Consider the following 22954-nt stretch of genomic DNA (forward strand, 5'->3'; position numbering starts at 1 on the left):
GAAGCACCCAAGCACCCTTTACTCAGCATTTGGAGAACTGGACCGGCTCTTATCGTCGCACTATGAAGCTTCCAGGTCATTTCACTCAATGAGAAACCTTTCTAAGCAAAAAAGACCTCAACTGATAATATCAAGCAGATTTAGGAAAACAAGCCCCAGGGGAAATAGCTACTACTAATCTAAGAGCACATCTTGTTCTGTGGATCCTCCTGTGGTGCTGATTGGGAGAACACAGTCGAAGGGAGAAAAAAGCTTTGCAATGCAGAACTGGCAGCAAAGGCTAAGGAGTGCAGTTAGGGCGCTAAGGTTAGCCCAGTGGAGGTTGACTGTAGGGGATTTGTTGGCAAATCAGTGCTATCCTTGTTAACTGGGAACAAGAGAGATGGAGCCAACAGCAGACAGCTCCTGGTGGGGAAAGTTATAGAGGAGTGTGAGAAGGCTATCAGCGTATTACACTGCTTAGCAGGCTCTAATTGGGGATGTGAAAGAACGGCCATGATGATGATGTACGGGGCCATGATACGTTCAATATTTGATAATGGATGTTTGGCCTACTGATCTACAGCGCCATCACTTCTGGGGGGGAAAAAAAAAACCCTGAAGCATCATTCAAGCTAAGGCTCAGAGAATATGCAGTGTGGCGTTTCCAGTATTAGCTCTGCTCGTAGAAATGGGAGGAATTAGCGTTTAATTAGTGGCTAAAAGGATTTGGAGGAGATTTCTTAGCACAATGCCTACTTGAGAAACACTGAGAATTCTCTGAGAAGACAGAAACGAAGAGCACTTTGTTAACTGTTAATGCCACTGGGGCAAGAAGCAGAGGAGTGAGAGATGTTAACAGAGGGCCTGTGATGGGAAGGTTTAACACAGTCTGATGCACATATTCAGAGAATGGCATTAAAGGCAGTGAATAGAAGCATCCTGTGTGGAATGACAGAGACTGTAAAGTGGCTCTCCTTCAGTGTGGAGAGTTTGTGGAGACGGTTTTAAAACTGGTGGCCTTACTGCTTATGTAGAGACAAAAAGAGCCAACTTCACTTCACACTACTGATCCGTACCACCGGAGATAGATTTGGAGCACGACGATTATAAAGGAGGCGGCAATATGAGGGAATGAGGGGAAAAAAAGATGAAGAATCAGCTGCAGCAGAGAAGAAAGATGAATGACTTGCAAAAAGACAGATAGGTGCAAAGATTTTATTGCTAACTCGTGTTGGTGAAGGCTCTATGTTCACCCGGCATTCCACACATTTTACACGGCTCTGATAAGAAATAAAGGGATGTTATTAGAGACTCCTTCAGCGCTTGGAGGCTTTTTTTTTTCATTTTCGATTAAATATTTTAGATACCCTGCAAATATGAAAATCCCCATCGAACCTTTGAAAACCGTGACTTCAAAGCCGCATTCATTCGACCTCAAAGGTGGAGATAATTCCGCAATTTCCCATCAAATTACTGAGTGATTTCAGTGTTTATGTAAAAACATGCATTTATGCGGCTGTTAGCGTTTGAATGGATATCAAACAGAAAACTTTTGCTCACTCCTGTTGCTTTTACATGAATATTTAACCTTTAATCTTTAAATCTCTGCTGTTCATCGTGGCACCAGCATTTGTTCTGTGATTTTAATTTAACGTTGTAAACATCCAGCGGCACGGTGCAGGGGGTCAGTGGCAGTTACAAACTAATGTAGAATACACCTCTAATTTGAAAATGAAGACATACAAACATCCTAGGCAATCATGGAAACTGAAAAGTGATGTTTAACGTCGCAAACAAAGCCCCCTTTCACCTCATTCTTCTTTGGATTCGCTGCCTCGCGGCGTCAGTGGATTGATTTGAAAAAGCCAAGTGAGTTTTCTACAACATCTTTATTTCAAAGGATTTACAACACAAACTGGCACCACTTAATTTAAATGGCATCTCCTTTTATCCTTCTGCACAACTCGCATGTTCGTATACACACACAGAGAGCATCAAAAACAAACCCATGCACTACTGGTAAAGTTAAGAGGGAATAAAGGGAGAAATATTCTGGCAGTTCAGTATGTTTAGGATCCTGAGAAAATGGGTTTAGCCCTTAAAAGACACTCAGATGAGACTGACCAGCACTCACAGGTGTGTGTGTGAGACCGGGAGAGAAGCCAGTGAGGAACTTGATAAAACATGTAGCTAACAAAAGGATGTAGTTTTCTGCAGCTCACTTTAGTTTGATGGGATCGGCGGTTTGTGTTAGCTTATTAGACACAATATGAGAGGATTTGCATAATTAACTGGTACATTGCCAGGTGGTGTTTACACCCTAAACAGTTTCTGTGTCACGGTTTGAGTAGTGTAGAGTAAAATCTGAATCATATAGAAATATCTGCGGGTAATATTGATTCTGGATGTACCATAAAAAAATAAACGAAAGTAATTTGTGTTTGCTTTCCAAATGTCATCGCACTGAAATTTGTTTTGCAGCTGGAATAAAAAAAGTGCCACCAAAATGAATGTTCTTCCTTGGCTTTTCAAATCGTGAGTGTCTAATTCATTTATCAAAATGGCAGGTAATGGTTTTTGTGCTTTCAGCTTGTGGGTTATTTGGTTATCACAGTGGATTAAATAGAAGAACTGTGCTTAACAGTCTGCGCCTGCTTGGCTTGTTTCCCAGCAAACAGAGTAAACAAGTTCAAAAGGACTTGAACCTGATTAAAACACGACAAACGCCATTTGGCCACTAGACAGCACTTGTTGGGAAGAAAGAAAAAAAAAGGGGGAAGGACTATTCAGAACTTTTCTCTGTTGGCTGCATGAACCCGATGCAGTAAAACAAGAACACTGGCTCTTGGGAAAACAGTTTGGCTTTTAATCAATAAAACGACCTTTCTTTTGCAAGGATTAAAGAGACGGTTTTGTTTGTCGGGCACAAGCAGATGCTCCACGACGCATGAGTAGTTAGAATTTCCCGGCAAGAAGGGAACTTTTCTGTTAAACAGCCACAACATTTCCATCATCACCACCATCTCTGTCACATCAAAAACACCTTCAGCAGGGGATTAACAAAAGACCAACGCAGCTACCACCCAAAACGGTGGCAGAGGAAACAAACACACCAGCTACATCCAAGCCATGGTTTTCTTTACAGACGTTCCCTTTCAGTTCACTCAATTTCAAATGTTCTGATTTTTACTGCCAGTGTCCATGACAAATCTCAAAACTACTGAATTTAAGTAGCAGACTCGAGTGCCGTCGTCATACGAAGTTTGTTAATGACGGTCAGGTGGAGAAAAATATAGGAAGTGTATCAATAGGAAAAAAAATACTAGTGGAGGCTGAAAACAGGGCTGGGGAAGTGACTGATGCCTCTGCTGGAGGTTCTTAGGAACACCCCTGAAACATCTGTATTAAAACAGAAATCGATAAATATAATGGAACCTACAAATTTCAAATTGTTAATGCAGTAAAACTCAAACCAAATAGCAACTATCACCCTCTGCAGCACACGGGTAGTTGGGTATAAACTGATTTAGGGTGAAAAATAATTGCAAACTGTTAATCGTTTTAGATTAAAGACACATGTCATGACCGGCCAGACAACCAGCAGAGCATCGCGGTCACTTCTCCTCCCCGTAAAGACGTCATAATGACGGGCTGAGGGCAAATCTAAGGTTGTGTTTAGGCCGTGCCTGCTGATCCTGCAGAAACCGCTGTAGAGATTGTTGCAGCGTTCAGGCCTTTCCCTCGATGTCTCTGACCACCTCTCCTGCGTCCTCCACCTCCCGACTTAAGCTGCAGACACACAAACACCACAGTGAGTCGCACGACATCAGGTTTCAGATGAACTGAACACAGCAGGGGAAAGCTGGGTGGTCCAAGAAACAACTATTTGTTTCTCATCCGTGCCTTTAACTAAAAAGGTTAAGAGGGGAAAGATGAGGTTAAAGCTTTTTTTCCACGGGGAAGGAACAGGGTGGAAACGTGAAAAATAAAAAGACAACTCATTGTAGTGCTGCAAACCTTTTAGAAATTCTAACATACAAAAACACTGGTTAAAGTTTTCATTAGAAAATTAATTAACCGGGCAGAATTCACAACAGAAGGACTTCAAATTAAAACACGCTACGCATTTACACCACAATCATGGGGAAAAACTTCAATGATTTTTGTCCTTTTAACGGTAAGTATGTTGACTGTTTCTAAATCAAAAACCACAGGGGTCCAGTTTACCAAGTAAACACGTAATTGTGCTCAGTGGCCAGCAATTAAACAGTGATGGTTTTACTGAGCAGCTTCCAGGCAGAACTGGGTGAAAATAACGTAAGACTTTGCAGAAAAGGAGTGTGCATGCTCAAAAACATCGGTTTAGAAAGTGAAGACAACAATAGCACAACAACATCCAAGTTTAAGGAGACGCTGTCACGACTCCCACGGTCTGCAGAAACTTCTTTACCTTGTTCTCTTTGTTGCCATCTTTACAGAGAGCCTCCTCCTCTGCCACTGTCTGACGCAGCATGCCAAGACAGGGAGGGAGGACAGGAGAGGGGAAAGGAAAGGAAAGTGTTAAAAGCAAAGGAAAGACAGTGAAGAGCAGAAAAAGCAGAGAGGAGGAGTGAGGACCACATGGAAAATGAGTGGATTGATGTGGGCGTACGTGGAGATGAAGGTACAGTATTATAGGAAGGGTAAGAAAGAAAACCAAAGGTCATGAGGAACAAACCAATACCTGATTAAGACATGAAACCGAATGGGTAAGAAAGGGGACAGTCTGAGGTTCAAAGACGGTCAAAAACACGGCAACTTTAACTCTCAGAAATGCACCGAAATGGAGAATAAATGCTTCAATTCAAATATCAAGCCTTTTGAGTGAGAGGTTTTCAATACAATGCAACTCTAAGATCATTAAGAAGGATTACACTTCTTCTACTATTGGCAGTTTTAAAATAACATGCAATACTGGACAGATAAAACATATCCTCACCAAAAAGTGTTGAAACTTCTAACGTCTCACTTGGTTTACTAAGAACTTGCACTTAATAAAGTTTCATAAATCACTGGTGTACTCACTGGTAGCTGTGCTGCGTTGGGACTGGGCGGCCGTACTGTTGATCCACCCTCTTCATTTGCATCTTTAGAAGTCTTCTTACTGGCCTGACTCTTAGACTGCTGGGCCTTAGCCGCCTGGGTGCTCACTGCTTGGAGAAGCTAAAATCCCAAACACAGCCAGCGTTACTTACACTTGCACTGACCTAGCATTAAACAAGCTTACTACATCGTCTACAGATGGAAACTGAAACAGGAAAGCAGCAATAAGCTTCCAGACCTTGGTGATGGTGCCCACAGCTTTGGTACGTCCTTCCCTGAACACCAGCTTCTGCTCACAGTGCAGGTACTCGGGGGTCTTGATGAAGCGGAAGTGGACCGTGGCCTTGTCCCCTGTCCTCAAACAGTCTTTGTTCATTGTCAGGATTGTGGCCGTCTGCCTGATGCTGCCACAGTGGACTAATGAAACAGACAGAGTGACCCAGTTATTCTCGGTTGAAACTTTAAGGGGGACTACATAGTTTCCAGAAAAGCCAGTCTAACTTTACACGAGTGGCTAAATCAAAGGCATAAAGAAGACACACAAACTAGGGCCAACTGCTGTAAAACACATTTGAGGGTGTGCTGTCACTGACCCATGGCCTGGTATCTGGGGGATATCGTGGTCGGATGGTGGAGGACCAAAATCTCAGCCTCAAATTCCCAGGTGGCCAGTGGCATCAACTTTGGTGAAACCATCACCATTCCTTTCCTTATAGATGATCGTTTGATCTGAAAAAATACAAAGTGGACGGGGGGGGGAACGGCAGGAAGAAAAGACATAAAATGAAGATGGGGAAGGAGTGAAGACAAAACAGAATTAGAGCCAGAACACGACCTGCTCCCACTCCTCGGGATTTGCATGTATTAGAAAACTGATTAGAAAGTTATGAAACTAATTCTTATTCATAATACATCCAAAAGTTTCTGAATAATTATCCTTTTCAGAAGTTTTTAAGACTTTGTGTCAGGTTGTCTAAAATGTCCTAAATGGCTGTAATTGAGCCTAAATCTCCCCTACACACCTTTTTGAGGGCAAAGGATGCCGTCTGTCCACCGCGAACCTCTCTGACAGGCATCCTCTTGCGGTGGATGGACTTAACAGCGATGGGGATAAAGGTGCCCAGAGGATCCGGGCCTAAGAGCAGCGTGTCGTTGAGTCGTATCATTCCACGTAACGTAGTGCCTGAAACTACTGTGCCCACACCCTGTCAAGAAAGGATCAACAGAGGACGAGTTAGGCGTCTGGCTCTTCTTCCCTTGGTACCATCTACAGAGAGGCTTCATCAGTCATTCTTAGTAACACTGAGAGTGCACTTTTCTACAAATTATGTATTTTCTTTGCATATTTTCTACTATGGAGTGTCGGTGTAGAAAGTTCCGCTCACGGTGCTTCACACCTTATCGTGAATTTTCACACACCGCCCACAATCTTCTTTACATGTTCAGAAAGTATTACTCTGTGAACTCTTTCTCCAGCGCTACATCAGCTGCCTCCTTTTAATACGATGCGCTGTGGAAACGTACAGAACGTCCTTGTTTTTATATTCAGCTCTGCTATTAAAAGCAGTGACAGTCTGGCTGTGCAAATCAAAATGCTGTCATGTTGTGTCACCACATGCTCACATACAGAGGCTTTTGACACTGAGTGCACACATTCAGTTCAGTGCTTCACATTTTCACATGGCCCTGCTGCTGGCAGACACATCAGCTTTTGCATCAGTATTAACCTGCAACAGCAGAGACTCTCTATTGTCTCCCCCTCGGGGCTTGATTTAAAAACATTTGGACTTCTGTCAACCATTCTCTTTGGTCTAGCTGCCCCCTTTGGCAACCACTTTCATGTGCTAAAACGCTATGGGGGGAAAAGAAAACATTGAAGAGTGTACAGCTGTGTGTGTTTTCTGTTTTTACCGGTACTGAGTATGTGTCATCTATTTGGAACTCTGCAGGCTCGTCGTTGCTGAAGGTGGCCCTAGAGGACAGGAGGTTCAGGAACATTTTCAGCAGGTCCATGTTCTCTCCTGTCACATTTGAGATCTGGAAAATCGGACACATCCTAGAGAGCGGGTGGGAGTCAGAGAACAAAAGTATGAGAGTTAAACATCACCCTCTGTTCAGTTACATGAACACTGGAATCAAAAGGCAAAAACACAGCAGAATGTTACAACTAAAGACAGAATGTAAGCAAACATCTGCTTTGTCAAAATGGGCTTCAGAAATGCTTGTGTTTCACTAAAACGCTGGACCTCCCATTGGGTGAGACGGCAGATTCCCTAAAGGCACTGTAAAACCTAACCTTGCCAGCAAGTTGATTTCTCGCGATATTTGTGAGTTCATAAATCTCTCAAGAAACCATCTTGCTCCGCTCCCGCATTCACTGAGCCAAGCTGGCACGGGCCAATCACGCAGCAGCATTCGTGTGTGGGGCGGGATATCCGGGTGTGAAGACGACACCAAACGCCAGTAGATCAAAACAAACACGGCAACGGAGGACAACGATCGTGTAGATGCTGCTATTAAGTCAGTTTTAGCTGAATCTCCTATCGCTTCTTTGAAGGAAGAACAACGAGAGGCGCTTTGCGCATTTCTGGATGGTAAAGATGTTTGTGCTTTTTTACCTACGGGTTTTGGTAAGAGTTTAATCTACCAATTGGCTCCGCTTGTTGTGAAGATCCCGCGATTGGCTAAAAACAAACCTGTCAGAGGCGGGACATACTGTTGCATTGTCCAATCCGTGCCTCTTTCCTCCGAACGGATTTACATGGAGCGGTCCCAGAATGATATTGTGGAGTACTATCAAGTACTACACAGTTATTAATCTGGCTATTGCCTGGTTATGTAAAACCAGTATAAGAACATTTATTAAAAAGGGCCTGAGACGTACCACTAAATGTGTTGATTAAAGTGAATATGCAAGACGAAAGATATTTAAGCAAATACACTCCTATGAGCCTGAAATACACCCTGCACGACCTGCACATCACAGCGCTAATGTGCACTGCTGCATACAGACATGATCTTCAGTAGCATCAAACACACTCTAGGCTCCTTTATCTACTAAAACGGTAACAGATGCTCTCGTACTGTGACATTCTGTAGGGAACAACACACACCACAGCAGGTCTGTCATGACACAGGTAACTGGACGAACATGCAGGCAACTGAACAGAGAAAGAAGCCAACACTGATGAATACAGGGTTCTGATGTGGTCATACAGTTAAATGTGCAAACACAGAGAAAGCTGTGTGCTGCATGTGCAAGAGTATTGTGTTGAAATATGGATTGGAAATATGCCTCTGAATAAAAACTGAATAAACAGGCCTGCAGCACCTTTATGGAATAAACCACAGGATGAATTAGTCAGCTCCCAGACCTGCAAAGTGCCAATCTCAAAGAGTTCAGCCATGGAGAATTTGGCAACACCTGTAGTTACTAGCGGTCACAGCAAACACAGTTTAATACCACACGGATTTCTGTGCACAACAAAGGAAAAGTTATTTTGTCATTTTAACAAATCGGGTAATAATTGAACCTTTTTCCAACCATATTAACCATTGAGCAACTGTAATCCCATGGCACAGTGAAAGGCTGCCTATTACGAAGAATAAAGACTATTATTATTACGGTCATTATTGTTATCATTATTCTGGTGAAGACACATTGTGGTTTTTGGAACAACTTTATAATACAAGACAACTTGTGTTTTGTGACTGAAATGCTTTTAATGTGAAGCTACAATAACAGGAAATGCTCCGTTAGCAACTTCATACAGATTTATTTGCAGATATGTTTCGAATATTGCAAATATTTGAGGATAAAACCTTCAGAATTGCCGCTTTAAGTAAACATGGCATATTTTTCCACGTACTTTCTCTGTTGTTTTTCAGTTTTTGGTCTTTCTGCTTTGTTTTGGGTCCATGTAGTTCCCATATCCAGCCCACCTTTTCTTTGTTCTTACCTCTCGGAGCTGAAGTTAGAGGCTGTGACGATGACATCATCCTTGTTTTGGACAAGAACTGGGATTTTCCTGCAGCCTGGCGACTTTAGTAACCTTTGTAATAATTTTAGTGTCTCTGTGGATAAACACACACACACACACACACACACACACACACACACACACACACACACACACACACACACACACACACACACACACACACACACACACACACACACACACACACACACACACACACACACACACACACAGACAAATCCACAGAAGTGAGTGTTTCTTAAAAACTAAAACAGTGCCTGTCACAAAGTCTGGCAACATGCCACACTACTTATGAGACAATAACACAAAATAATAGACACGCGTGCTTCATAATGAGCTAAATTTAATGAGTACACATTTTAAGACAAGGGAACTGGAAAAGAAGCAGGCCTCTATTAGAAAAAGCCCCGTATTTGTAATTCTGTGTGTTTTTTAAAGCATATTTAATCATATTTTAGGAAGGAAACTCAACATTTTCTGAATTACTCCCATCTGCTTTGTTTATTTGCTCTTCCACTGACTTCCCATTTATGCAAGCTCAACTCTTTCTCCTTTAGTTTCACATTAAAACCCTTCCAGCAGTTAACGTGATATAATTCCTTTTCCATCCCGGAGAAGCTTTTCGTGTAAGTGCTGAGTTTCATAAACACTAACTTAACATCATTAAAGTACAGCAGAGCAGTGAATAGAGAGAATTAATGTGTACGAAGAGTCTTTAACAACAAAATGCTGTGGACGGTGTGGTTGTTGCAATGATTTTATCATTGCTGTGGGAATGTAAATTACACTGAATTTACAATGCAAGGCATTACTCTCACTGATAACTGCCTTCTCACTATGTGCACTTTGACCATACGGGAAATTTCACCGTAACTAGTGAAGCTATTTACTGAAGATGCACAGCTCTGCAGCTCTGCAGCCTCTGGTGGGATTCAACACGAATAAATCTCTCAGTTAAACAAGCGGTCGTTTATCTCTTTACCTTGCAGGATGTTAGCAGGACACATGTCTATCTTAGTAACCACTACAAACACCGGTACATTCAGGGCCAGTGCCAGACCCAGATGCTCCTTGGTCATGCCAACGATACCAGCGTTACTGCCAACCTAAGAGGAGCGACGAGAAACAGACAGACAGACGGTGAAATCTGCAAAAAGGTCTGAAGCATTGAATGTTAAACGTGAACAGGAACAGAACACTACATAGGCTTTTCTTTCTTATCCTGCTCCTCACCATGAGCATGCAGAAATCAGGTAAATGTCCCGTCATGCCGAAGACAGTGGTCTTGAGATATTTCTCATGGCCTGCCAAGTCGATAAAAGTGATGACTTTTGAGGATTTCTCACAGATCTTGGTCCAATCTAGGCCTCCCCCGTGGCTGTCTGGCTTATTTACCACCTAAACAAGCAGTGAAAGACAAAATACAATATAACTTAGGGAAGATGTAAAGTTAAGAAAAAAACAAAGTAGAAGATAACTCGACAAGAGATGAGAAATAACTTTCGCCAAGACTGTCTCCAGAAGTTAATTTTCTTAAACCTGAATCAGTAGTTGGGTTTCCATTACAGTTTTTCGCAAAATAAAAGCGATATTTCTAAAATTTCGACAGAGTATATTTACGCTTTGAACGTGTTTCCATTGAAGGTTGTTCTGGGCAGAAGCATCGTAACTCTCGTAAAATATCATCCCGCGACATTTCACTGCAGGAAGATGGACGCCCAAAACGTGTTTCTATCTCCTTCTAACACTCTGCATTCCTCTGCTGTTTGCTGTCTAGTATGGCAGTGATGTTTTTCTCAAGAATAACGGCAAGAAAAGTCTCGGTCTCCTCTTCTGTCCACACGCACCGCGCCATGTTTACTCCGAGAGAACTGGTCATGTGACCAGGTACGTCACATCCGGTGACGTATAATTGCGGAAAAAGTGTTTTCATTGCGCTTTTGCGATATTTTTCAATCTCGAAACGTCTGAAAAACCACCTCATGAGAGCGTAAAAACTTTTTAGGGATATATTAGTCCTTTTTTGAAATTCGGGTGTTTCCATTACCAGTTTTTTATTGCACTATTTACATTTTGCGCATATCTAAGGGAAATGGAAACGCGGCTAATGGCATTGATTTCAAGTTTATAAATTATAGAGAACATTGAGAAAAGAAATGTGCATGCTTTTAAACTGGGCTGTCCATGTCAAAAAATGTCCATCTTTTGTATTTACACCACAAGCATCTCTTTACTGTACAGCCACGAGAAATGTGGGAGGCTCTACCAAGTTCCACATTTTGGACTCATAGCCTAATATTTTGTAACTACAGCACAGTCCATCACAACTATGAATTCTACACAATCAACAAAGCTAATTAAGCTGTGATAAAAACAGCAAAAATCACCCTTGAAATAATGTCTTTTTTGAGCAATGTTTTGACATACGTTTTTTTAATTCAAACAACTTCAAAGTAAATTAACTTCATTTCTTAATTTCTCATGCGTCCATTTAGAGCTGGCAGAAGCTCACCTGTCCTTCCTGGTCAAAGCCCAGGATATCATTGCCCACGCTGCTCGTCCTGCCGCTTTCCATTTCATGTTTGTGCCTGAAGAGCTTCTGGCGAGCAAAACCTCTGCCATTGTCCAGCTCCCCGTGGGTCAACACTCCCAGCAGGGTGCTCTTTCCAGCGTCTACGTTCCCTACAACTGCCACTCTGCAGACAGAACAAAAGAACACGAAGGGTGACTTTCAAGCGTTTAAAGGGGAACTTCGGTGTTTTGGCGCGAGCTCTCGCGCAATTTCGGAACGAGATTTGCGTTCTAGCGTCCTGAGATTTGGATACAGACCACAACAAAGAGCGATGGCCAGGTAATGTGGAGGTTTTCGTTCACTGCTCATCTCTGGTATGTTGTGGGACACTCGTTGAGACTATCTGAGCCGGTCAGTGTGGGGAAAAAAGCACGTTAGGGCGGACTTTGACGCGGGGGGCAAGTTGCCCCATACTTTTCGCTAGCTGAGCTGCTAGCTGAGCTACTAGCTGAGCTGCTAGCTGAGCTGCTAGCTGAGCTGCTAGCTGAGCTACTAGCTGAGCTGCTAGCTGAGCTACTAGCTGAGCTGCTAGCTGAGCTGCTAGCTGAGCTGCTAGCTGAGCTACTAGCTGAGCTGCTAGCTGAGCTACTAGCTGAGCTGCTAAGCTGCCTGCCTGGCTAAATACTGGAGCTATGTCGAAAATTCATTTCTCCATCACTCACATGTATGAAATTACATATGGAAACAGACCCCAGGTTGGAAAAAACCGAAGTTCCCCTTTAAGTCCAATCCAACATAAACAAAACCAAACAAGACAAGATACGGTAAAGATGTCAAAATATAATAAATACTGCCAGCAGCAAAATCTGATACAATAAAGGCGTGTGCAGTAATATATCACAGTCTGTCACTGACTCCAACAAAGCTGCAGAAAATCTTTAGTTTTATCCGTTTAAGAATATGTTGTCAACCAACTGTATGGAATGAATAAACTTCATTTAATTAATGCTGGAATTTCATGTGCACGTCAAGACACCAAAAAGACAATAAGTACATTAAACAGCAAGAAGTGTACGGCATTTGATCTTACGTAAAATGACAGACAGATAAAATACATTTCATAAATGAGCTCCTGTACAATCAGCACATCGCAATAGAAAATCTGTGACAAATGCAACAAAAGTGATGACATGTGCAATTTTTGATTAAGGCTGAATACATGAACAAAGCTATGAAACAACCTGTAAAAACACAAAAGTGTTCTCATTTTTGGTCTAAGCTGGGTCTAATGTCACACCGTTGCACCTGTTAAAACTGCAGAAGCAAATAAAACGGTGAGACGGCGCACCAACACTTGCATGCAACTGAACATAAGCTGAAACACAATTCCAGCAGTGGTTAGGAGACAGAGGAAGAGCTATATTATCGACAACACAAAGTGCAGCGGCTCTGCACAGGAAATGGCGGCACATGCAATTTGCTACAACGAAGCCTTGCACTGAACAACAGAACAACAGACGGGTAAGTGCTTCAGAGAGTGTGAAGAATTACACATCAAGTCCACCTGTGAGGACAGTGTCCAAGAAGAAAATTGCTGTTCACAAAATCACACAAAAGCTGCAAGGTTAAACTGCAAAAAAACAAACACTACATGAAGCCTAATGAATATTGGACAAGAAAAAAAAAAGTAAAAACTGACTGGGACCTGGCCAAGTTGTCCTTGACTTTAATTCAATAAAAACACCTGTACAGCATTTTCTAGTGGACGGCAGAGAATCAAAGAGCAGCTGAAATAATCAAGCAAAGTATAGCAGAACATCTGCTGTCATATTATGGAAGATTGGCATCATCCACTCCTAACAGACTCAAATCTGTCACTAAAAACAACATCCATCCATCCATTCTCTGTACACCGCTTAATCCTCACTTGGGTCGCAGGGTGCTGGAGTCTATCCCAGCTGACTCAGGGTAAAGACAGGGGACACCCTGGACAGGTCACCAGTCTGTCACAGGGCTACATATACAGACACACACTCACACTCACTTAGGCTTAACTCTTTGATGCACAGCATGGGTCAAAAGTGACCCATATTTAACGGAAAATGGGTATATCTTGACCCATGTTGTGCATCAAAGGTTTAAAATTGCACCCCAAAAAACGGTATTTATACTCTCTTTATACAAAACGCAGAACCTAACCCTAAGAGCCATCCAAATGAGCACCTTAACAGCAGCGACAGAAGTAGGTAAAAGCTCACGATACTTTTTCCAATTCACAGAACATCGTGTTATACTTTATACCTGACTTCCAGGAAATCCTGCTCGCCCACGCGCCGACGGATGAGGTAGTCCTGAATCTTTCCGCCAGTGTCAGTCCTTTCTCTCAGCAGGATTAGGTCAGCCTCAATCTGTTCACACAGCGACCGCACAGTTGCTACCGATGCTTCCATGTCCTTCTCATCCAGACCATAGTCACCTCCATCTAAACAGAAAGGAGAAGGAAGGACAGAGACTTACAATGACGCGGGATATAAAGAAACTGGATTAACGTTACTCATCTTCTTGCTAACGTGCGCTTTGCTGAGGTGCCAGTGAGCATATGCTTTCTTAGAATGTTTGGTTAATGTGAAGCCTCCCTGGGAATGTTTGGAACTTCACTGTTGTCCACCCAATAAAGGAATGTTAGTAACATGCAATATGACAGGGTGGTGACCAGGAAGACACATACCACACTAGACTTTGCAGAAGACAGAGCAAAGAAACCAAACAAACAGGTGGTGCATAGAAAAGACGGGAGTGTTGTGCAAAGATGAGAAAACCTCAATTACTGTAACCACAATTTCATAAATGATTGAATCATGACCAGTTAGCTTCAGACAATGTCCAAGAACAGCAGTGCTGCAGAGTCTTTCATAAAACTACACAAATATATATTTTTATGTAACTGTAAATTTCTCAGGAAACCTACTTATCCACAACATACCTCATATTAAGCCTTCACTCGCTGCCAGTTATTTTACGGTTAAAGCAGCTATAATTAGACCCTCCAGAAAAACACGGGCAAAAATCCTTGATTATGCGAATAAATATGCGGGGTTTTTATGCCAGTTTATGCGGGGAAATTGCGGAAAGTTGCAAAGTATGCGAATAGTTGTGAAATATGCAAAAAGATGCGAAATATGTAGGAACTGGGAAAAAGGTGATTCCTCTCCTACATCCTGTTACTAGGCTACCACTGAATGAAAAAGAGCAATATAAAGAAAAACAGACATACTACATGCAAGACACATCACAGTAAGTGCTGCCAATGTTTCATTTATTATCAGCTTAAGCAGGACTTAAACATTCCTCAATCATAAATTTCTCAGAAATAAAACATTCTTTCTGCTTAGTTATACTTTGAGGTAGCGCAAACTACCTGCAACACGGTTGATTTTCTTCGGTGCTCCAGAACGATGTTGCACGGGCTGCAAAAAAAGTTTCCCCCCCACTTTCGTGCAGTAAATCTGGGTACTGTTTTGCCCGCTCTCTGGCTGAAATATTCGTAGGTAAATGTGATCTTTGAGCATTCGCCGTTCTTGTTTTTCGTCTCTGAGCGCCGCTCCACATCAGCTCGTGCTTCTAGTGTGTGTGTGAATGCGTGAACTGATGACGTCAGGCCGGGCGTCACATAAAAAGTCACTCACAACTCCATTTATATCGGTTATAGTTTTCTCATTTTATGTGGGAATTGTGAAATCAAGCGGGACCCGCATATTTCTCCTTTTTTTCCACGGAAATGTGAGATTCTTGCGGGAATTATGTGCTGTTTTGCGGGGATTATGCGGCCTTTTGGGAAATAATTGACCCCCGCATAATTAGCGGCATTTTGGTGATTAATGCGGGAATTCATGCGATCGCATAATTGCATTTTTCTGGAGGGTTTATATAATCACTGCTACCTATTTCAATACAAACACCACAAAAAAAAACCTTCCTCTAACCGCTCACACAGTTCAGTTGTACTAGACTGAGAAACACTGACTTCCAGTGAGGTCATCAGACTCGTCAGCCGGCCACACGGGTCATGAATACTGACATATGTACTACTGAACCAGTGACAGTCCCTGTGCTGAGCAAGGATAAATGACACCCCTTTACACATGCACTGTGACCTCTTGAACAGGCCACATGGGTCAGACATGTTGCTGTAACAGGCAAAAAAAAATAACTCTGGTTCCCAACAAAGGCCCTCGTGTTTGTGTGTGGAGCAGAAAACTCGACAGCAAACAAATGGGATTAGCTGCCTGGGAGGCACAGCCAGCAGAAGTGATGGCTTCACAATGGCGGCTTCGCTTGTACTTAGGAATACTAAAAAACTACTTTCCCAAAACAATTTATATGGATATGAAACAATATATGCCATAGCCTAAGTCTATATGTGTGGAAATGTGTGTTTATATTTAGTGAGGCTGCACTAACTATATTTTCAAGGAGCCAGAGGTAATAAAGTAGAAAATAAGCACTGGCTTTCCACAACAACATGGCAGATTCTTTTCTTTGCCTTCGAGGTTTGAGTTTACTCTAAAAACAAGGTGCCTGCAAAAATATTAAAAGTCTCTGGTGCCATCTATAGGATCTGTGCATTACACACACCAGTGACTCAGGAGATTACTGTTTTGATCAAGCTGAACTTAAACTTCAGCTACAATATTACCCCAAAAAACAGCAGAATTATCGTTCATATTCTTATGCAAACAATCAATTTAGTTGATATAACAGTAAGTTTATACATCAAAGAGAATAAATAAAGATTTCATTAAGAAGTTTTATATGTGAAGATATTATATTTTTATTAATTCAAATCATATATTATGACAACAGAGGCACTAACAGCTTATGTAGATGTAGTGAAAACCAACATCGGCACAACATTAGTAAGGGTCAAATCACAGCTGAAATGAGGTTATCAAGAATCTTACTTTACTGTTGAATCTTATGAATCTACCAACAAAGACTTCTGACTGTCATCTGCTCCTCACAAATGAATTTTTTCTCACTGTATGAAGACAATGTAATGACAGTTTTATGTAGCATACTATCTTCAAGAACATGAGTTTCCTCCACTCTTCCATTGAGCAAATACATTTTTAACAACAAGCATATTCTTAATGGTGATTCTGCACTGCTTCAAGGTGAAGACCAGATTTGAAACTGCCTTTTCATGGTGACAAAGACATCATCCTTAGGTTCTGAACTCTTACCTGAGCCCATGCCAACCACATAGATTGTCTCTCCGCAGCCCTCATCTATCCGCTCCCTTAAATGTCGTAGTAATGAATCATACTGTTCTCCTGTTGGACTCACAAGGACCAGCTGAAAGGTGAGAGACCGGTGAAGAGACAGAAGACAAAGATTTTTAAAGTCAAACAAGTCTTTTGTGAGTGTCTGGAAGTCACTACTTCAGCAAGTAATCAGCTTTCGTTTATAGGCTGTGTGCTCTGCAGATCAGTCAATAAGGTTTTGCTTTGCTAATTCAGTCTGACGCCTGAGGCTTCTTCCTGTCAACAATATACAAATGACTGCACAGTTTGCACATACATTTAATTCTACCCCATGTCTGGGAACCTGCCAGCTGGATGCAGCTACATAGGCTGGGCAATATACGTGTCACTCTCCAGCGTTTTGCACAGCCAGCACAAAATGCGCTGTGTGCAACTTTCTTGCATCGGGAATTTTGTTACTACATATCAAGAGTTAACCGAATCAAAACAACAAAAAATGCTCGGTTGGAACACCTTAAAACTTAACGTTACTAGGTGCAATTTCCAACGAGGCCCACCTTGCTGCTTAAGTCTAAATGATCCGCGGACTCTCCGTTTGTACCATCGCCGTCTTCAAAGCCCTCTCCGCCTGATAGATCCTCGGCACATCCCCGATCCGGTGCAAACATACAAGCGGGCACTATGGACTCTGCGGCTGGTGCTGAACCCGGGCATTTCGCTGGCTCTGTCGCCACTGACGACGCCATTTCTACAAGGAAGAAAAATCAAAAATAAGCATGAACAACAAATAACTAACTAATTTCCTTTACATGGCTCCACTAGCTCATCTTTAGCTATTAGCAAAGACAGAAAGTTAGGTTGATAATCAGAGCAGGCTAGCTAATGCTAACCAAACATCGAACTTGTTATTATTACATTTAACACATTAAATGGGAAACGAAATTTTAATTAATCACCATAGGTGTAACATGTCAACTACATTTTCAAACTTGTGGACATTTAAATGGTGAATTAAGCCGAATTTGATATTTATATCTCTCATAAAATAGCAGCATACCAGAAGTTACAGCTAGCTGACAAGCTAACTTAGCTGTTGATTCTGGTTGGCTTCGGTGTCTGGACACCGACTGTAAGACACGCCTACCGTAAAACGAAGACAGACGATTGGCTAAACTACACAAAGCCACGCCCGTATATATGAAGCACAACATACATCAGAGTGTTGCTCGGGTGAAACCCTGAAACCCTGACCTACTTTCAAACACACACACCCTTACTGTTACACAATAATAATAATAATAATAAATAACCCCCAAAGAATGCTATAGCCATCAAATAAAAATGCATTATCAATTAATTTATTCTCTGTAAGGAAAACTATTACAAAATTAAGCTGAAAAGCAAGTACTTTACACCTTTTAAATACAATTTAAGTGTTATCTAAACATACATGGACATGTGAACTTGCTATATTATAAGTAAATATTATTAACAAAATATAAATGCAACATGTAACATTTTATTTAATTCTATTCATTCTTTTTAACACATAGGAATAAGCATTTGTTGTTAAAACACGCTGTATTTCTACACGTGAATGGATGTCATAAAACGACCAAATGCACACATTAAATGGAAAATATAATGGGCAGATGGAGAGTGGTGTCAGTGACCAGAATTCACCGGTAAGCGTGTCCACAGTTGCATTGCGTAATTCCACACATCTGCAACACTAAGAGTTAATGTTGGGCCACTGTTCCTGAAAGGCTTGGAGACGTTGTTGGATGTTTTGGGGGACGGGATCATATTGTTGGACACATATTTCCAGAACTGTCTTAAACAGTTTCTTAGATGACAAATAGTGGAGCTGTGGATGTTCAAGTGTCTGGCTAAAGCTCTGACCGACGTACCAGAATGCAGCATACGACCAGCCCGTTGTCGTGGCGCTGGGTCATTTAACTTCCAAAGGAGTGTCTGTGTACAGATCACGCTATCTGATCATTGTCCTTTCAAGACACACCTGACTAGACTAAGGATTAACCTAGTGGTTAAGAAAATTGTAACCATTTGAACAGTTTAAAGATTTTTGTATCCACTTGGCTAAAATAAACCTTTTTTAACTGGACAAATAGAAATGATATTTTTAACAGTTTTCTCCAAGTCAGAAATGAAGAACTTCTAAATGCTGCCTTTATATCTTTGTTCACTGTAAATAATAATTACTAGTATACATCATTTTATAACTTTCCCTTACATTCTGACACAAACATGCTTTACATAATGTTTCTATATATGTCTATCTGTTGTGTTTCTGTTCAGAAACTGTATGTTACTACAGCGCGTTTGTTTTTGAACCCAGTGTCAAAACTGGAATACAATTACTAAAAATATTTCCTATTGTAAAATAAAAAAAGAGGGCAAACTGTAATGAAAAGTAATATACTTTCTCAAAATGATGCTCTTTCACAGAAACATATGTCAAAAACATATAATAACAGCAAAAAGGAAGAAGAGTTATGCACATATTTATACAAATCAGACAAAATGTTTTACATTACATACATGCAATATGAAAACCTCAGTGATCCATAAGAGTAAAAAATGTGTGAAGGCAAAGTTGTCATCAGTGATTTAGTGATCAGGTATTTTGACTTTACATCTGAGGAAGAACCATTTCTTAGAAGCATTTTTGTCAAAACCTGCTAAGCAAAGGATTTGAATGTTACTTTTCAAAAAGATAAAGTCGGAAAAAAAACATAAAAAAAAAAAAAATGACCCACAGCAGTCTGCAAAGTGAAGAAGAACAGCGACTAAATGGTTTCATCACAGAGCAACACTCACCATGTGTTGTTAGTCATTTTTTAACCTTTCCCTCTGTGCCACTTCCTGCCCCCAGTGTCACCGGCGTTATATAAACCGCTCACCTGCCTGCAGAGCTCTGTCACTCCAGACGCAATCCACTGACGACAGCCAAGATGGTGAGTGGTGTGAAAAGCTTTATTCATTGGACATTTATTCATTCTGCTCATGGGCAAATATCTGAATTTGTTCTCTTAGCTATGGCATTGTGGCAAGCTGTAGAAAATTTGACTCATTTTCTTTGACTTTGTTGTCAGATTCTGTTGAGGAAATTCAATGTTTAATGTAGAATTTAAAACATAAGATACAGCATGCCTTGCCATCTAGAAGTTTAGTTTCTCGATTACGTCTAAAATATTCAAGCTAATATTCACAAATTTCAAATGAAGAGGTTAAAAAGTAGTTAATTCAAAGTTTTACTTGGTTTGTGTAAGATTTGTATCAGCATTATTACCACTTCTAATAACTTCATTTTATGTACAAAAAGGAGAGAAGTGGTTTGTAATAAACCTTCTTCTATTTTTTCCTATAAAAACTTAAATTAGCATTTGGTTAACCATTACCATTCAGTAAAGAGAACAGTTTCCTTGAATATTCTCGTGTGCAGACCAAGGGCAGGAAGTCTGAAATTTTAATGTTTCTAAGCCATGAAAACACTGTTCTCACATTTAACACTTCATGAGAACAAATAAATTGGTAAGTAATTAACTGGATCATCTAACTGTAAAAATCCCAGAGCTTTTTTTTTTATTCCTGTGAGGTATGCATGTATTAATTATAATAATAGCCTGGGGGGACCTTGGACTTTTCAGGCTGCACCCAAATAATTGGAATGACTCAAATCACAGTAGGATTAATAAAACATATCTTAACTGAAATGTTCTCCAACATCCTGTCCGTGAGTGCAATGATAAACCAGTGCTATTCTAACGTGGGTGGTAGGGCGGACACACTGAGGTACCTATGGGTGTGGTGCAGGTCTATAGGGGCCAGCATGCTGACGTTGATTTGTCACTATCAGAGGATGTCTGGCACATTGAGTAAGAGGGGAATTTACTGCCTTATCGATTAGGTGAAAACATTCACAGACTTTGGACAACATTTCTGAAATGCCAGAATAAGTGCAAATATTTGAAATCAATCTTTTTTTGGTTAGGTTTCCTGTTTTTTTTATAGCATTTTTCTGTAACTGTTAACTGCACACATTCACACTTCGTAGGGAAGAATAGCCAAGGGACCCTGTGTCTGCTTATATTCTAGCATGAGTTCCTCTTAAGGCATAACTTTATGGTTTTACTATCTGTATATGTGGACAGCATGTATGGGAACAAACAGGGCTCCTTCCCGTTTCGGTGCTTTTACAACAACGAGTGCAATGTCTCACCCTGGTTGATCATCAACAGCAAAGATAAGAATGACTCCAATCATCACTTCTCCCATTTCATCGTCGGTGTTTGCCTCTCGAAAAAACATCTAGACATATCATTAGCTCAAATCGATATATACATATTTGTACTCATTCCCTAACAAAGTGCGTTGGTTTCCAATGGGGAAGGAGCAGTTAAGGGTTAATGTTCCATCTTGAATCTTATAAAAGCTCTTTTCTTTTTGCAAAAAGTGACTGAATTTACCTCTGTAAAAATCTGAGTATAAATTCTGTGTGATGATAGGGCCATTTCAGTCAATCAGTTCCAACATTAATCTCTGTCTCCCTTTACAGAAAGTCCATGACATGACATTCAAGGAGGGGAAGGAGTTCAAGATCCGCATTAAGCCCAACGATGACTGCAGTAGGTAAGACCTCCTCATGAGACATTCAACCTAAAATGTTCTCTGTGTCACCTTGCGGTATTGATTCAGTTTTTATGCTCAAGAGGAAGCAGCATACCGTGAGACGGGTTCATGCTTAATCCACTTCTTTCCTCTGTGTTCCTGCAGGTTTGCCATCAACATCGGCCATGACCCTGACAACATAGCGATGCACTTCAACCCCCGCTTTGACTGGGGGGGAGACTCCAACGTCATCGTCTGCAACTCCATGTCTGGTGGATGCTGGGGCGACGAATGCCGCAACGGAAACTTCCCCTTTGTGCGTGGGGAGGAATGCAAGGTGTGTTAATGGAGTATATGTTAAAAATGTCCAAAGTGTCAAAGAATAAATTTGACTGTACCTTACATTCTTGTAAAGATCTATCATCCCATTCTGCATCATCCAGAACTGGCAAATCTCATCTGTTCCAGCTTTCAGAGATGTAGCTCATATTCTTATGGTTTGTCAGTGTTTAGACAACAAAGGCTCACAGCAGCTGAAAGGTGGGATTACAGTTCTCACACAGACCTGCTGTACTGTATTTGAATGAACATCTGTTGCAGATCATTAGTAAAGTGTTGCATTTATTACAGTTACTTTGTCCAAGCCCCAATATAAAAATGTCTTTCACCATAGAGACATGATTAGTGGGCTTGGTATTTGTGCTGCTAGTTCAACACACAGTAATGAAGCATTTTATGGGCTCATAAAACTTAATGGCTGCTGATCACAGCCTGACGTCTCTGGAGAATCATTCTGTGTTAAAAATGTTGCCTCAGTCTTTCTTTTTTACATGCATGTTCTCTTATCTTTCCATTGTGCAACAGAATATTAACCTGAAGACTAACCGTGCTTGTTTGCTCTTTCTTTTTTTGTCTTACTCAGTTTTACATCAACTTCAACATGGAGCAGTTTTACATCAAACTCCCCGACGGCAGCATGATGGACTTCGCCAACCGCCTGGGAGACGTCAAGTACAAGTACTTTGAGGTCACCGGTGACGCAAAGATCGTCGGCATCAAGATCAAGTAGAGGTTGACGTCTCTCTGACCCTTGACCTGTCTGGATTTCGCTTGCTGCTGCAATAGTCTGTTTTAAATTACTGAGCCCAGGCCTGAATGTCCATCATTCCTCCTGCTGAAAAGCAGCATTAGAACATGTAAACCAACATGAACTGCTGATCTTGTAATAGGAAGAAACAGCCAAAAGATGGAGCCACAGCACATCTTACCTCACTTTGCATGCCTGACAGCTCATCAGTCACTGAGTGTGTTAATAAAAGCTGAAAAAAGAACTAAGTATCGTCTCTCTCTGTTTTTTCATTATTTGACACACACGTACATCATTTCCAGTGATGGTGTTGACTTGAAATATCTGAATATTGGTGTATATGTTCTTAAATCTAAACATTATTCTTATAGCACAGATATGTGTTTAAATTGTA

General features: G+C 41.2%; 2 protein-coding genes across 4 annotated transcripts; one reads left to right on the forward strand and one right to left on the reverse strand.

The window, feature by feature from the left end:
- Positions 1-1852: 1852 nt before the first annotated feature.
- On the reverse strand, positions 1853-17986 carry gtpbp1l (GTP binding protein 1, like). 3 transcript variants are annotated; one of them, XM_022194139.2, is made up of 15 exons: positions 17899-17986; positions 17399-17589; positions 16821-16932; positions 13879-14059; positions 11578-11761; positions 10299-10463; positions 10048-10171; positions 9024-9138; positions 6976-7120; positions 6087-6269; positions 5658-5793; positions 5303-5481; positions 5047-5184; positions 4433-4483; positions 1853-3771 (listed from the first exon to the last, which is right to left on the reverse strand). In XM_022194139.2, exons 2-15 carry the CDS (start codon positions 17585-17587, stop codon positions 3658-3660), a joined length of 2016 nt encoding a protein of 671 aa, XP_022049831.1. In that variant the 5' UTR covers positions 17588-17589; positions 17899-17986; the 3' UTR covers positions 1853-3657. The 3 variants fall into 3 exon arrangements, with proteins under 3 accessions (XP_022049831.1, XP_051801354.1, XP_022049832.1); XM_051945394.1 differs by lacking the exon at positions 17899-17986 and adding an exon at positions 17798-17895; XM_022194140.2 differs by lacking the exon at positions 4433-4483.
- A 1751-nt stretch (positions 17987-19737) lies between these two features.
- lgals2b (lectin, galactoside-binding, soluble, 2b) lies at positions 19738-22808 on the forward strand. Its single transcript, XM_022194142.2, has 4 exons — positions 19738-19819; positions 21421-21494; positions 21639-21810; positions 22396-22808. The coding sequence occupies exons 1-4, from the start codon at positions 19817-19819 to the stop codon at positions 22540-22542; spliced, it is 396 nt and encodes a 131-aa protein (XP_022049834.2). The 5' UTR covers positions 19738-19816; the 3' UTR covers positions 22543-22808.
- Positions 22809-22954: the final 146 nt, after the last annotated feature.

This window comes from Acanthochromis polyacanthus, chromosome 3 (genome assembly GCF_021347895.1).
Source record: "Acanthochromis polyacanthus isolate Apoly-LR-REF ecotype Palm Island chromosome 3, KAUST_Apoly_ChrSc, whole genome shotgun sequence".
NCBI classification, from domain to species: domain Eukaryota; kingdom Metazoa; phylum Chordata; class Actinopteri; family Pomacentridae; genus Acanthochromis; species Acanthochromis polyacanthus.